This window comes from Macrosteles quadrilineatus, unplaced genomic scaffold (assembly GCF_028750875.1).
Source record: "Macrosteles quadrilineatus isolate MER2022 unplaced genomic scaffold, UCM_ALF_1.0 Scaffold_1__1_contigs__length_201487025, whole genome shotgun sequence".
Taxonomy (NCBI): Eukaryota; Metazoa; Arthropoda; class Insecta; order Hemiptera; family Cicadellidae; genus Macrosteles; species Macrosteles quadrilineatus.
In genome coordinates this window covers 73,452,439-73,468,599 of record NW_026542594.1, presented here as the reverse complement: position 1 = coordinate 73,468,599, position 16,161 = coordinate 73,452,439, and the positions used below count along the sequence as shown (strand labels likewise).

Sequence of the window (16,161 nt, the reverse complement as noted above, 5' to 3'; positions counted from 1 at the left end):
AGATGATTGTTGAAGAAGTAGTTGTTATGGTGCATTTATATTGTAAGTACGTTAAGCGGAAGAAGACACTATACTGGGTATATCCAATGTTAACTGTTAGGTCTGAAAGGGCATTTTGCAACATTTTATGAAGAGCTACGTCAATATAAAGACAGGTTTCAAAGGTGTCAAAATCCTGCGACATTTTACAAAATGAGTCACTTCACAGACCGGCGCAAAAAACTAGTGCTCACCGTTTGATTAGTCTAGGAATACTGGGGGTTGAGTGGTGTACTGGTCGGGTCGGAGGCAAGTCGGGGGGGGGAGGGGGGGGGTACTGCGCGTCGTCCCATTACATTGTGTGCTATTTTTGGCTGCAACGACCAGCGGGTCGGGCCCGACCAAACTGGAAAATTTTGGTCGTGCGACCAGGGCCCGACCAGGGTCCGACCAGTCGACCAGTGGGCGCTGTTCCATTTATTCCTATTATAAAACTGGTCGTGTCCGACCAGTCTGAGTCGTGGTCGTGGTCGTGGTCGGGATAGTGCGCGCCGGCCCATACCTTCAATTTGAGACCTCACTCATGAAAATCGGTCTGGTAGAAAAGCCAAACGAACTTGGAAAAGAAAAACTAATTTTTTTAAATATATAAGATAAGATTAGCGTCTAAACAAATATTTGAAACACTTGCAACCCATCTTTGATGAAGATTCATTTATACATAAATCATATATTTCAAGGTAATATTAATATTTTACGGTCATATAAAACAACAAAATGTATATTTTTATGATTTTGCTGATGCACCTTAGCTAAAAGATTTACAACAATAAGGTACTGGGTAGTGATGTGAGCCGGGTAAATACCCAGTGGGTAGGTAAATATAAATTGGGTATTTACCCCAGGCCCGGGTAAATACCCAAAAACTGGGTATTTATAATTTTTATTAAAGTTAGAGAAGATTGAGATGTTTTTTTTTTGCAATTATTACCCTATAAGGATGGTAAAATGATGATAAAATGTGTGAAACAAAATTTCATGTGGTCACTACTAGCATTTTACTTCTGGGTATAATCGCCATAAATACCCAGGTCTGAGCATAAAGCATAATCGGCATAAATACCCTGGTCGCATGGTTGCACTGGTCCTGACTACGTATCTACTTATGATTTTTCTACTTATGAATTTCAATGATAGATAGATGAATTTATTTCATTGAAAGTGGAGAAAAATAATTTTTAAAGTAATAATTATTATTTAGAAAGACAGGAAAATTTAACCTAGTAGTGACCTATGTGTAAACAACTTAAGAAAATAAGGGTACAATTCCATATCTGTTCCTGTTGGCACAAACAACCGAATGAGTAATATTGATTATTTTATTGTTTAATTGGATATATCGATCGATATTTTCATTCGGTTGTTTGTGCCAATAGATATGGAAGTGTACCTGAATAATTAAAATTCAATCTATAGGATGGCAGGATTTAATAATATTTTTGTTCTAGATCTTTTGTTGGTATCAATGGTATCAAAATAAAAAAAAATAATTTCATAAACTTGTGATACAAAACGTTTGAATCTATAGGACTATAAATCTTTCAAAATTATATTAAGTTTGACCAAAAAACAAGAGATACATTCATTTTCCTACAGTTACCTAACAATGTACATGTTCTCTCACTGATTTGAGAAAGTAAAGTGGCCAATTCACTCATTAGTGAGACAATGTTAACATTGTCTCACTCTAATTACTTTGTCTCACTCCAGATTTGCAACGTGAAGGCACGAAATAGTGAGCGCGTAACATGCAGGCAACGTCGTATGCGCGCGAAATACGTTGGCAGCACTGGCTGTAAATCAGCTGGTCAGCTGTTGTACTGTTGTATTTGTCACTTCACATTAAATGTTATATTAAAAGTTCACTTCTGTGTAAAAATAGGTTATGTTTCTTCACAAATTTATTTGTTTTATGGTAATTGTAGGAAAAGTATAATGTGCAACTCGAGTTCAAAGTACAATTGCCTCACTCGAGAAAACATTCCTCACTCGCCTACAGCTCGTGAGTAAGGATTTCTCTTGAGTGAGTCAATTGCTCACTTTTCTCACTAGTTGCACAAATAACTATTTCTAGGTTTATCCAAATATATTATTGTTTCCAACTAAGCGGTAACACAGAAAAGCTTAATTACTTTTAGTATTCTGCCATTCTGCCTATGTCAATCAGGCCTAAGGTCTGTCTAGTCTTCCAAGCCATTTAATACAATAAAAATTTTAACCATCATAATTTAATAACATTCGGATATTTATAAATGAAAATAATTTTGTTCATGTTATTTAATTGAAAAAAATAAAAAAATTTAATTTATTGGAAAAGTGTATGAAATGATAAAAATTGAAATAGCCACAGCCTTTTTTAATATAGGCTACTATTTTTTAGTAAGTTAAATTTAACTGATGTTACTCGATTTGAGACACGAAACCCCATGCTTTTTAGAAACTTTATGTATTATTTTTAAGTGCTTCAGTAAATCATTAAATAAAAGGTACTAGCAAAGCTTCAAGTTGCTGTAAAAGGTGTTTTAGACTATCCTAATTTATCATGTTATGATAACAATAACATATTTAGGGGTAAATATAAATGAATTCCAATCGATTTCATAAATACCCAAAATACCCGGGTATTTATGGATTTTGGGTATTTACCCGGGAAAATACGCAGGGTATTTACCCCGAGTTTTAAATACCCAGGTATTTTACATCACTAGTACTGGGTGAGTACTCCATTTTTAAAATACCAATAATTTCGGATTAATTATCTTTTATGAGCCAAAAACTGTAAGACTTTCATAAAGAGACCAGCAAAATAATAATAGGCCTACCTATGCGAAATCTCTGTTGTCGCGTTACACTTGGTATTCATATCTGGTGCCAATCTTGTGAAATGTGTATAAACTGTTTAAATATCAAAATATGTTTCCATCCAATACTTTGACAAAACCACGAAAAAGATTGGAAGAGTATTCAGAAAAGCAGGATACAATCCAGCATATAAAGTTAAAACCAACCCGGTTCAATCAAATCCGTTATGTAAGCCACGCGGTTATCGATCCCATTTGGTTTTGGATATGAATACAAACGTGATCGGAAATGGTTACACAGTACTGTAATGTAATCGTAAACAACATTTTTAATGTAAACATAGTAGTGACAGCTAACAGCTGATCAACTATCAGATCAGTGATCCGAACAGCTGTTCGTAATTTTATAGAAGACGTATTCTTTTAACATATGACTATCGCGAATGGGATTTTCCCATTTTTGACCCTAAAAACATAAAATTTAGCAATTTCTTTCCAAACCATTTTGTAGAACTTAAAAAAAATAAATAGTAATTGAAGTATAATTGTTGTATGCCTAATGGTTACGAAAAAATTCAAAAAAGTGTAAATTTAAAATTCCAAGTTATTGTTATGGAGAAAATGAAAACTGTTGCAGTTATACTTGTTTATGGCATATGTGTTGTTAAAATTAGGCAAATTTATTTATTTAATCCTATACTATTGACGTTTGGTAAAAACCCATTTTTTGACTTCCCTGTAGCAGCAAACCTAAGCACTCGTTAAATCTAATGTTATTTAAATTGGGAATATATATGTCTTATTTATGGAAACGTTTTAGTAAGATTGTAATGAAACAAATTGAAATTAGTTTAGTCTTCAGGTTTGCTGCAGCGGGGTATCTTTATTCAATATACAACATACATAAATAGAGTCAAAATCTCTATAAACCATAGACAATAACACATAAATCCACGCAAACGTCTATTATGAAAAGTAAATGGAAATTCAAATCAAATATTTCTTTTTATCTATAAATTTGTGTAATGAATAAAAATGATTTTTTATTAAGAAATATTTTAAACGGTTTTTGATTCTTTTGAAATTTTGTTCCTGCCGGATGCTTATTAGTAAATATTGAAATAATTTCACTTCTGTGTAAGTAGTTTTCTTTGAATAGTATTCCAAGTTATGCTGGGGCAATCTAATTTTTAACGTAGTATTATAGTTATGTCCGGAATTGGAGGGGTGATGTATTTTTTAGTAAACATAGGTCGAAAACGGGACGAAAATCACACAAAATTGGAATTTTGATTGTCCGTTATTCTATTTACAATATCAGAGAGGCTGGCTGAAACTAGTTGATGGCTAAAGACCCCCATTCCTGTGAATACAATTAAACAACTAGAATCATGATTTGGTACCGGTACACTCTAGTTTCCTTGGAGTTGTAGAATATTTTGTTTTACTTTATTGATAGTGGGTAAAAAATACGGTTAAAAATACGATACGGTTGTACGGTCGATTAGACGAACCCGGGACGGGGACGTTCTCCTTGAACTGGGTAGGTCGAAAGACAAAGCAGCCTTTACTGCCGAACTGAAGGCAGCTGTTGAAGGCCAGGGCACCGTCCGTGCTCTTGAGCCAAAGACATCAGTCGAGGTTCGAGACATTGATTGTGTGTCGACGGAGGTTGATGTTGTTGAAGCCCTGAAGAAAGCTATCCCTGAGCTTGGCGGGCAAACGGCTTTTCTTAAGGTGTGGCTCACAAAACCGAATAGGAGTCAGCAGCGGATGGCGGTCGCCGAGATGGCAGACGCACATGCCAATAAGGTGCTGGCACTCCAGCATCTGAGAGTCGGCTGGGTCAACTGCAGGATCAGACGGAGAGTGGAAGTAAAGAGGTGTTTTAAATGCCTCTGTTTCGGCCATTCCTCCCGAAACTGCAAGGAACCCGACCGAAGCAAGAACTGCCTTCGGTGCGGGGAGGTCAGTCACATCCGTAAGGACTGCCAAGTTGAGTCCTGTTTCCTTTGCAAAGAAAATGGGCTCACTGACAAACACTTGAAGCATATAGCTGGGTCTGGACAGTGTAGTGTATTTAAATCTGCACTACAACAAGCGAAAGCCCTCCCACGAAGATAAGAATCCTTCAGTGCAATCTTGAGCGATCCAGGACGGCTGACGCACTTCTATGTCAGCTTGCCCTAGAACACAATGTCGTCGCGCTCTTAGTCAGCGAACAGTACCAGTACCATGATAGGCACCCAGCTTTTTGGTTCCCTGATAGTCTTGGTACTGCTGCATTCTGGGCGCGTAATGCAGCTAAAGTACAAGTACGGGGTCATGCGAAGGGCCGAGGTTTCGTTTGGGTTCGGTGCCGGGATGTCACTTACTTTAGTGTCTACCTCACTCCCAACGAGGCCATCCGTGACTTTCGTGAGAAGATAGACCGCCTGGAAGAGAGCGTGCGCAATACCACAGGACACGTCGTCGTGGGTGGGGATTTTAATGCTAGGGCTGTCGAGTGGGGAATGACCCTCACAAATTCCCGGGGCATGTACATTCTGGACTTTGCTGCCAGAGCCGGACTCGTTGTCGTCAACGAGGGCAACACGCCAACTTTCCGGCGCCCTGGGATGCGGGGAACGATCCCAGACATTACCCTTGCATCTGAGTCTCTTTTGCCAAAGATCAGAGCCTGGAGAGTCCTGGAGGATTACACGGCCAGTGACCACCAGTACATAATTTTTGATGTCCTTGATGGTCATCAGGGACGAGTAGCCGCGTTTTGTCAAGTGCCCGTTCGATGGAATTAAAAAAAATTGGACGTGGCAAAATTCAATGAAGCCATCTTACGAGGAACGCCGGTGGTCCCTCCCGCATCTGACATGGCTCACGCAGAGGCGGTAGTTACATCCATGATGGGACTGATCGTCTCGGCTTGCGATGATTCTATGCCTCGCAGGAGATCCCGGTGCAATAAGCGACCTGTGTACTGGTGGACTGCCGAGATTGCGGAATTGCGTCGGTTAGCATTGAGAGCGAGAAGACTTGCTACCAGGGCCAGGGAACCTGTTGACAGACGTCGTAAGTCGGATGCTTACAGAGTGGCTAGGAGGTGTCTTCGTCGAGCCATCAACCGGTGTAAACGCAGTTGCTGGGAGACATTAAGGGACGACGTCGATTCCAATCCGTGGGGCCTGGGTTACAAACTTGTAACCATGAAACTTGGCACCCGCTCTCCACCTTCCGTCATGGATGGGGCCACTATGGAGAGGATAGTCGAGTCCCTTTTCCCGGCTCACACGTTGCGCCCACTGAGGGATTTCGGAAGGGTGGATGACGTACCACTTTTCAGGTACTGGTTAAACCTAATGTTATTAAAATATATTTAATTGAAAATCAATTGAGACAAATGGAAATTCGCTTAGTCGGCAGGTTTGCTGCGGCGGGGGTATTTTAGTGAGTAGTCTGTGATAGTTTCAGGAGTCTCACACTACAGGCTGGCTACCTGTGTGCGTAAAAGCATTTTCCCTCCTCTCCCTAAAAAAAAAAGTGGGTAAAAAATGTTTTTTTCATTTGATTTCTAACACAGAATATAAGTTTTAGGCGTCCCAACACGTGGAAATTTTGTAGTCACTTAAATTCAAAGAGTAATTCGGATTAAATTATCGGTATTCTTGGAATTAAGAAAATTTCACCTTTGAACCGATGATTGTGGCTTCGATCAAGTTTGGTGTAATTTTATCCACCAGTCTGGTTCCGTGCACAGCCTTGGGTGGATTTAAGTTTCGCTAGTATAAGTATAGTATATAGTATAGTATGCTCTGCTCCTCAGTTTAGCATGGACCGAGGATAAAAAACCAATGCTACTATACAAAATCGACATATATCCAAAAATGTTTCTTGTAGGCTGTCTACTTATTGTGAGGTTTTATCATACGTTCAATTTAATAAGTCAGACGTGTCAAGAAAATTATTTTTTTATTTTTTATTTCAGAATTACAAAACTAACTTTACCATAAGGATTTAGGTTATTTCACTGAAACTAATTCCATTATACAAAATTTTTTTTCTCAACTTAGGAGGTTAAAACACGTTTCTATAAAAACAATTCCGGGCTCGTGCCTAGCGTCCTAAGACAAAAAAAAAAAAACAAACTGTGTTAGGCACTGTATATAAGCACTAGTTAAAAAAAACCAATAATTGCATGCGAATTGCGATGTGTTGCAAAACAGAATGTCAACTAATATTCGCTCTGTAGTTAGTAATTCGAAGGTAGTGCTATCCGGTGGGAAGATGTACTTTCAACAGAAATATGTTATCGTTTTTATAGAAACGTGTTTTAACCTCCTAAGTTGAGAAAAAAAATTTTGTATAATGGAATTAGTTTCAGTGAAATAACCTAAATCCTTATGGTAAAGTTAGTTTTGTAATTCTGAAATAAAAAATAAAAAAATAATTTTCTTGACACGTCTGACTTATTAAATTGAACGTATGATAAAACCTCACAATAAGTAGACAGCCTACAAGAAACATTTTTGGATATATGTCGATTTTGTATAGTAGCATTGGTTTTTTATCCTCGGTCCATGCTAAACTGAGGAGCAGAGCAGTGAGCAGTGAGAGAGGTTCACTCCCGCTGGCTCTTAATTGTGTCATTTGAACCAGATATTAAAACGACGATGACATTTCCGTGACTGCGGGAGACGACGATGATGTCTACACGGGTGCAGATATGAAACATAAAAATTCTCAATTTCTCTCTAAAGCATTATGAAGAGCTTAAAAATCAAATAATTTAGTATATTGAAGTAATTCATTATTATTTTATAAGGGACCGTCTTCCGGCATACGGCAGTTGAGTGGTGCTTGAAACTGCCACTCAGTTTCAAGTAAACCAATATAAACCAATTCGCTTTATATTGGTTAAGGGGAAAATTTAAACATTTTAAATTTAAAATTCTCATGTTATTCTTAAGGAGAATAAGTAAACTGTTGTAGTTTATAAGAATAAGAATAAGCATATGTTTAATGTCTTTCAGGCTACATAAGCATTGACAAAGTCATATAATCAGCAGAAATGCCAAGTCACTATTCTAAGTAGGCCTAAGGGTAATAGGCTATACAGTTCAATAATATCACATATCATAGGAATATACAAGTCATTAATAAGCTATTAATATTTTGCTAAAACACGCTTTATTACCTTCCCTGTAGCAGCAAACCTAAGTACTCGTTTAAACTAATGTTATTGAAATAGATTTAATTGAAAATCAAATCAGGCAAATAGAAATTCGCTTAGTCTGCAGGTTTGCTGTGGTATTTGTTAGATAGCATCATTAATTCATAGCCCAATGACAAAAATGGCATCTGGGTTGGAAACTATCTCGCTGGAATCAAACCAGCGACCTTCAGATTTGAAGGCGAGAACTAAAGGGTGCGCCAAAAAAACCTGACGGTTTCTGTTTTGTAATAAGTCAGCTGTTATACTAGCTAGAGACCTCATTGTTGTAGTGAACGATTGCTTATGTTATGCCATTTTTAGGTTATGTGTGGTAAAACATCACGTCGTCAAAAGAAAGTTACTGTCTAGTGTGGTGCAGTGTGGTGTGGCACTGTTTGGAGTCATCGGACCATATGTTTTTGAGGACGAAAGTGGGAACACCCCCCTGTCACTGTGAACTCGGAACGCTATTTGGAAATACTGAGGGGGTTTTTGGTTTCACAACTGCGGATGTTATGAGGGATAGACATGACAAACACATGGTTTCAACAGGACGGTGCAACTTGTCATACAGCCAATTATTCAATGTCAGTTTTGCGTGAACTCTTTCCCGGTAACGTGATCTCTTGGTTTGGTGATGTGCTGTGGTCAGCTCGATCCCCAGACTTAATTTTGTGTGACTGTTGGCTGTGGGGATACTTAAAAAGCAAAATGTTTGTTTAGAAATTTCAAACCATCCCTGAACTCAAGCAGTGTATCAGGGAAGAGATTGCTTCTATTCATCAGGCGAAGGTGACTGCAAATATGCAAAAAAGTGGGATGCCTGTGTTTAGCACAAGGCAATATAAACTGAGTGATATAATTTTTCATAAATGAAAATGGCATAGTAGTGTGTACAATACAACGTTATTTAATACATGAAATTGTAGTTTGTTCTTGAGTTATTTAGTATTAAAAACCGTCAGGTTATTTTGGCGCACCCGTTATAACCACAGTTTTTGAATAAAATGAATGCAAAATTATTCTTGACTGACTTGAACTACTGAATTTAAATAGTTAAAACAAATAAATAATTGACAATATTCAAAGGTACTCATTAATGTGCCCTTAGGTAAATGGACGTCTTGTATTGGAGGGAGCTCTTCGGATCCACTGGGGAGTGATCGGGGTGATTCACCTCAAGGAAGATGATGACCAGCGCACAGTGGTCACTATAAGGAAGCGGAACTCTTGTCGAAGTAGTGTATTTAATGTAAAGGTACATTGTACAATTATTATTGTTTACATGCTACCAACATTCACAAACTCAGGAGATCTGTGGGTCTCAGAAATGGGAAAATGTTGTAGAAAACATATTGACCATTATGATGTCTGCTGAAATGAGACAGTATGTTATCAATTAATCAATCAATTTTGTTATTGAGATTTCTTTAAGAAATACATTAGTGTCATATACAGATTGTAATTTGAATTTTCATCTTGCTTAACCATTTTGGTAGAAGAATTTCTTTAGTGAGTATTATGGTTGATCCATTTGCTCTGGCTATTCATATGTTCTGTTCAGGAGAGTAGAGTTTAGCATCGATGGTCATGCCTAGTAGTTTGGACTGTTCATTGACAGTGATATTGGTAGCTTCAGTTATCTGCAACTGAAATTCAGTTGTGTGTTTTTTGCTGAATTTGTGGATTTATTGCGAAATCATTTTGTAGACAGTAAGTTGTTGCTTTATTTTTTAAAAGAGGTTAGCGGCCTCTTTTAACCTTGCATTTACCCGTCCACATAGACTGTGCATGGAACGTTTACAGCAAAGCAAGGAGTGAGCCGGTACAGTACAAAGGTGAATTGTACTGATAAATTTTAGTGGCAGTGACCAGGATCCGAACCCACGACATTGCCTTGAGCCCGAAATCCGCGACGCTACCGACTGAGCCACCGACTCACTAACTGCTGACCCCCCCCTATAGGGAAGTAGCTATTACCGTAGGTCTCATGGTAAGACTTAGGCCCGGGATTTACTTTTTCATTTTGATGTCCCCAGAGGCCAAAAACACCATTCGTTCAAATTTTTATATATGTACTAGCTGTTGTACCCGTGCTTCGCAACGGAGAGGACACTGAAGCAAAAAGTTTCATTATGAATTCCGTTGTATAAAATAGTTAACATTTCCCTTTGGTTTCAGGAACATAACTCAATTGAAACTCTTAGTTTGAAAAATATCTTTCTTTGAGGCTAGGCTAACTTATAAGACTACTTAGTACGAATTATATGAGGTGCTGATGCATTTTTGTAAATAATGTACCCATACGATTCAAATTTCAAATGATAAGCTTACTTTATTTCGTAGAAAAACATAGATATAAAGTAAATAAGGAAAAAAATCGCACAACATAAAGCACTGTAGTAAAGAAAAAAAAAACAGTTGATATTGATTTCACATACAATTAATATGTTTTACCGTAGCTACTGTGCTTTTTCAAAGTTCAATCTTTACCTGCAGATCAGTGTGTATATATCACAATAATCTATAATATTAAAACGAAACAGTGTTTTTTTATTTCACGATTCTGAATCAACCACTCAATGGATTTTCATGATTTTTGTGTTGAAAGAAAGATAATTTTGAGAACTAGGGAATGTTGAAGCCATAATTTTAGTTTAGGGTCCCAGTTTTTTATAAATTAAGTTTTATTTTTTTTAAAGTCTAGCAGCCGACGCTAAGATTCTAAACTAGCTTTTGGCATAAAATAATTTGCTTAACATAACAGCTGTAAACATTCAGCTTTTGTGTCACAAATTCAGCATTTGGATAAAAATGTAAAGACATGCTAAGGTTGACTTATTTATATTATGTGTAATGCTAATCATTGATACGTTCAATTCTTCTGTAAGAGGATGACAGATTAATTAAATATACATAGTAAAATACTAGGATGTTTAAATTATTTTTTTAAAGCAATCTTTGTAATCTTCGATTTGTTTTAGATCAATATAATTTGTTTTAACTAACAGCTGGTTAAATATAAACTATGGAACTATGAGGTTATTCTATTTACTCTAATTTTGTCATTGATTTTAGGAAATAAGTAAGATTAGAGTTAATTAGACTACAGTTTAAACCAAAATTAATTAAACCACAGTACAAATCGAGGCTCTGTACACGAGTCTTGATAAAAAAGGATAAATGCAAATTATTTTACTGCTCCACTTTTCGGAAAGATTAGAAAAATAACAATGTTTACATGTTTTAATTCTTCATGGTAGCTTTTTGTTACAATTAATGTTTGTCTGCTATAACTTTGTTTGGATTAGGCCCGGAAATATTGATGTCATAAAAAGAAGATAAAGAATAATCAGGAATCACGATTTTAAATTACCACCACAACCTCAGCCGGGTTTTATACAAAGATAAACAGATTGATGACATAGATTTAACATAACGTCAACATTGACCTAGGATACTGCAATTAGACAAACCATCCTTTTATGAAATCGTGTTCAGTTGTGGTTACGTTTGGGGGTGCCTATATCAGCGCCTTTAAACGTGAAAATATCGGTTTTTATTTCAACTATGAATATATTGTAGTTTAAATTAACTAATATGGGAAATTACGATGTACATTTATTCAATGAGGGTGGGTAAATATCAAGGATAGAACTGATAACGGTATGGATAATAAACATTGACAATTACGTCATTAGCTTTACTAGCGTGTTTACTTTTTATATTCCTGCTATTTTCAAATGAATGTTATTTGAACCAAACAGCTGTTTCAAAACAAACTGTTATTGTTTTTACTTTTCTTTGTTTACACTTATTTATTTAGCAATTAATGCAGTGAAATTGATATAACGGATAGGTGTGACGATTAGTTTTGATGTTAGGACACCAAAGTTAAATTCTGTGTACTGTGAATTTTATTGGATATTATCGTTTTATTTTAGGTCGTTTCTATTCAGACCTACTGGAAATTGTGTATAGTAGTTGTATTATGGGGATAATAATTATGGAAGAGGCAGGTATGCTATGGAAGGTGGTATCGTTGACTAGGTCTATACACTTCTCAATTGACTATTACTCTCTCTACGTAAAAATCGTAAAAATTGCAGAATTGCTGTTTTATTGTAAAATTATCGGATTTAAAATGCATATCGTATAGGCCTATAATGGAATAAAAACATATTTGGTCACACAACATTTGTTTCCAAGATGATTTTTCACATTAAAACTGCAAGAAACTTTGTCCTTATATGTGTAAACTAGCAGATCTGAATTGTACACGGTTTTAACTGACTACCCGTACGTAGGACGGGCTAACACCTCGTAAGAAAAATAAACTAATGGAAAACTTGTATTACCTTGAGTTAGAAAGCCAACTACTACTATTGTTAATCAGGGCACAAATTTCATTAATTTAAATATAAATCAACAACATAATACATAACAGTTATTATTTTAGCGAATTTCCCATATAGGGAATAAGCTATTACCGTAGTACTCATGGTAAGACCTGGACCCGGGACCGATTTTTTTTTCATTTTGAGGTCCCTAGAGGCCAAAAACATCATCCGTTCAAATTCATATATATATATACATATATATTTATATATGTGTCCGTTAGCACGATAACTCGAGCAAAAATGATCCGATTTTGATGAAATTTGGTACAAACGTGTAAACCTACGTTTATTCAAACGAGTTCGCGAACCAGCATGATCGGACCATGGGGACGGGGGTTTATGGGGGGTTTTATGGGGTAAAAATGGGTTTTCCCATTTTTGACTCAAAATACATAACATTTTGCAATTTCTTTCCAAACTATTTTGTAGAGGTTAAAAAAAACTAATAATTTAGTATATTGAAGCGTTATAATGCACCTAATGGTTACGGAGAAAATTCAAAAAATTGGAAATTTAAAATTCCCATGTTATTCTTATGGAGAATAAGTTAACTGTTGTAGTTTGCTTGTTTATTAACATATTTTGCCCAAATTTGGAAAATGTTTTTATTTCTTACTAACTATTAACATTTTACATAAAAAAAACACTTTTACCCTCCCTGTTGCAGCAAACCTAAGTATGTGTTAAACTGATTCTATTTAAATAAGGAATGTGATATTTTTAAGGAGACATTTTAGTGTAAATCCAATCAGGCAAATGGAAATTCGCTTAGTCTGCAGGTTTGCTGCGGCGGGGGTATTTTGAAAACTGGAATAATTTTGGCTTTTAGAGTTTATTCGGAAAAATGCCTGAAATAAGAGAAGAATTTACTATATGTAGAAGAGGTTTTAAAATAGCAGGAAGAACTTTTTAACAGTAATAATTGATCATCATAGCCGGTAGAGTATTTGTTTTTAAAAGATAATATTAATTTTTCAAGATTTTTCTCATCAATTTGCTTGAATTTGAATTAGGGGTGTGCGAATAGTGATTTTCAACCTCGAGCCGAGCCGAGCCGAGCTTTTTCAAAAATGTTCGAGCTCAAGCTTTTTCGAGCCGAGCTTTTTCTAGCGTCACCTTATCTAAATTATTAAACTTTTTTTTCTTAAAAAAGTGCATAATAATAATGTTGAGTCAATTTTTACATAAACACAATGTTATTTTAATATGTTTAAAAACATTGAGAATTGTCAAGACATCAAATAGTAGATAATCACGATAAGAACTGAACTGAACTAAATTAAGATGCTAGAAATAAAAGGATAATTGAAGTGGAGTGCAGACTGAGACAATCAGATTGTCTTTCATAACAGAACAGCAACGCGACCTTGAATGACGACAAAACAACTAGCAAGTCGATTACATTATTATCTATATTGTAACTACAATAAATATTTAATTCTATTTTGTATAAATAAATTTCAATTTATAAATGGAAATTAAATGCTGATAATGCACCACACTATCTTGTCCTTGAAGAATTGTAGGAAGAACAGAATTATCAACCACAGAAGAAATCAAATACAAAGAAATACAAAGAAATCATTGAAACTACTACTATCATTAACTAAATTACTAAATCATTAACCTCTACTCTTTTTTGTAAAATTTCTATTGTAATAAAAGTGTACATTTAAAATTAATAAATTAAAAAAAAATCATTGAAAATATTACTGACCTGAAGAGGGTCAGTAATAAATATGCCATCTCTTAAAATATTAATGTTACATTTTGAAACCTTTTTGTTGTTAACCTCTGAGTTAATTAATTTCCAAGTTTGTTTTGATTCATTCTTTGAATTATTTACTTTTCTATAAAAAATATTTTTTTCCTTGTCAATGCATTAACTCTTTAATGGTTACCTTAAGACTTTCATTCTTACTTAATCTATATAAAATTTCTAATTCTTTAATCTGCCTTTTTTTGCCTATTATTTCTTCAGTAATTCAATTACTTTTTTAAAACAATTAAAGTTTGAGGAAAAATACATTAAAATTATGATTAAATCTATATTTAAAATCCAATGTATGTTTGTTTGTTTGTTTGTCCTTTATGGACTCCGAAACCGCTTGACAGATTGTAATGAAACTTTCAGGAATTATTAAGCATTATTCAAGGATGGTTTGTGTGAAGTTTGGTGCAGATCCGTCGAAAGGGCTCTGCCCCAGTGGCTCTGGAGATTCCCAGCTGGTTCAACTAAACAATTTGATTCTGTGATGTTCAATAGCATTAAAAAGTTAATAGGTTTACCAACAGGGTGCAGCACTATTATTTTTTTTTTTACAGCAAATTTGCAACCAAAAGGTGAGCGAGCGTAGCGAACGAACTTCAACCTGGAGGCGAGTTAGCGTAGCGGCGAGATTGAGCCATGCGAACGTGCTCATCTTGAAAATGAACGAGCATTTGACATAAAACCACATTAGGACAGGACGACGTCTGTCGGGACCCGCAAGTATATTATAAAAATACCCCCGCCGCAGCAAACCTGCAGACTAAGCGAATTTATATTTGCCTGGTTATATTTACACTAAAATGCCTCTTTAAAAATATCACATTTATTCCTTATTTAAATAGAATTAGTTTAACGAGTACTTAGGTTTGCTGCAACAGGGAGGGTAAAAAGGTGTTTTGTTGTAAAATGTTAATATTTTAGTAAGAAATGAATGTATTTTACAAATTCTATCAAAATATGTTCATAATCAAGCAAACTACAACAGTTGACTTATTCTCCATAAGAATAACATGAGAATTTTAAATTTACAATTTTTTGAAATTTTCTCCGTAACCATTAGGCGCACAATAACACTTCAATATACTAAATTATTTGTTTTTTTTTAAGCTCTACAAAATGGTTTAGAAAGAAATTGTGAAATTTTGTGTTTTTTGGGTAAAAAATGGGAAAAACCTATTTTTACCCCTTAAAACCCCCCATAAACCCCCGTTCCCATAGTCCGATCATGCTGGTTCGAATAAATGTAGGTTTACACGTTTATACCAAATTTCATCAAAATCGGATCATTTTTGCTCGAGTTATCGTGCTAACGGACACATATACAGGGTGATTACTGGGAAACGCATGTTTTTGACATTCGTAGTACATAAGGAATATCGTTCGGTGACGGCCGGAAGTTTTTGCGATGTGTAGGGGGAAGTGTGCAGTTTCAATTTTTGCTAAGATGTGGGACCTTGAGCATCGTATGTTTGTCATGCGATGATATTACGCAAATGGTGAATCAGTCACTCAGACTCAGCGAGACTTTCATAATTAACATTGCACGGCATGTTGCTACCCCTGATCGTAACACGATATTGCGTTGGATACATAATGTAAAACTCAATTAGATCTCTGCTTAAGAGAAAACCTCCTGGACTGGCAAGAACAGTTAGTACCCCTGAGACAGTTGAAAGAGAGCGCCTTGCAACAGCTCAGAGTCCTAGCCGCGACGGCAGAGCAGTGACAGTGAATCCACAACGGTAGTGTACCTAGACATGTTGGAAGAATATTTCTTGCCGGAACTGCGCCATCAACGTGTCGAGATACGTAATGACGTATGGTTCCAACAAGATGGGGCAACAGTCCATACAGCTCGCATTAGAATGGAATTCCTTCGGCGAACATTACCTAAAAGAGTTATCCCTCGTTTTGGTGGTGTCACTTGGCCGAGCGCTCACC

General features: G+C 35.9%; 1 protein-coding gene across 1 annotated transcript in view; it reads left to right on the top strand.

The window, feature by feature from the left end:
- LOC128983588 (ras association domain-containing protein 2) overlaps positions 1 to 16,161 on the top strand; it is a 144,666-nt gene that overhangs the window by 53,026 nt on the left and 75,479 nt on the right. Inside the window, exon 5 of the mRNA XM_054402923.1 lies at positions 9,161 to 9,307. Coding sequence (XP_054258898.1) covers positions 9,161 to 9,307 — 147 coding nt within the window. The remainder of the gene's footprint in view (positions 1 to 9,160; positions 9,308 to 16,161) is intronic.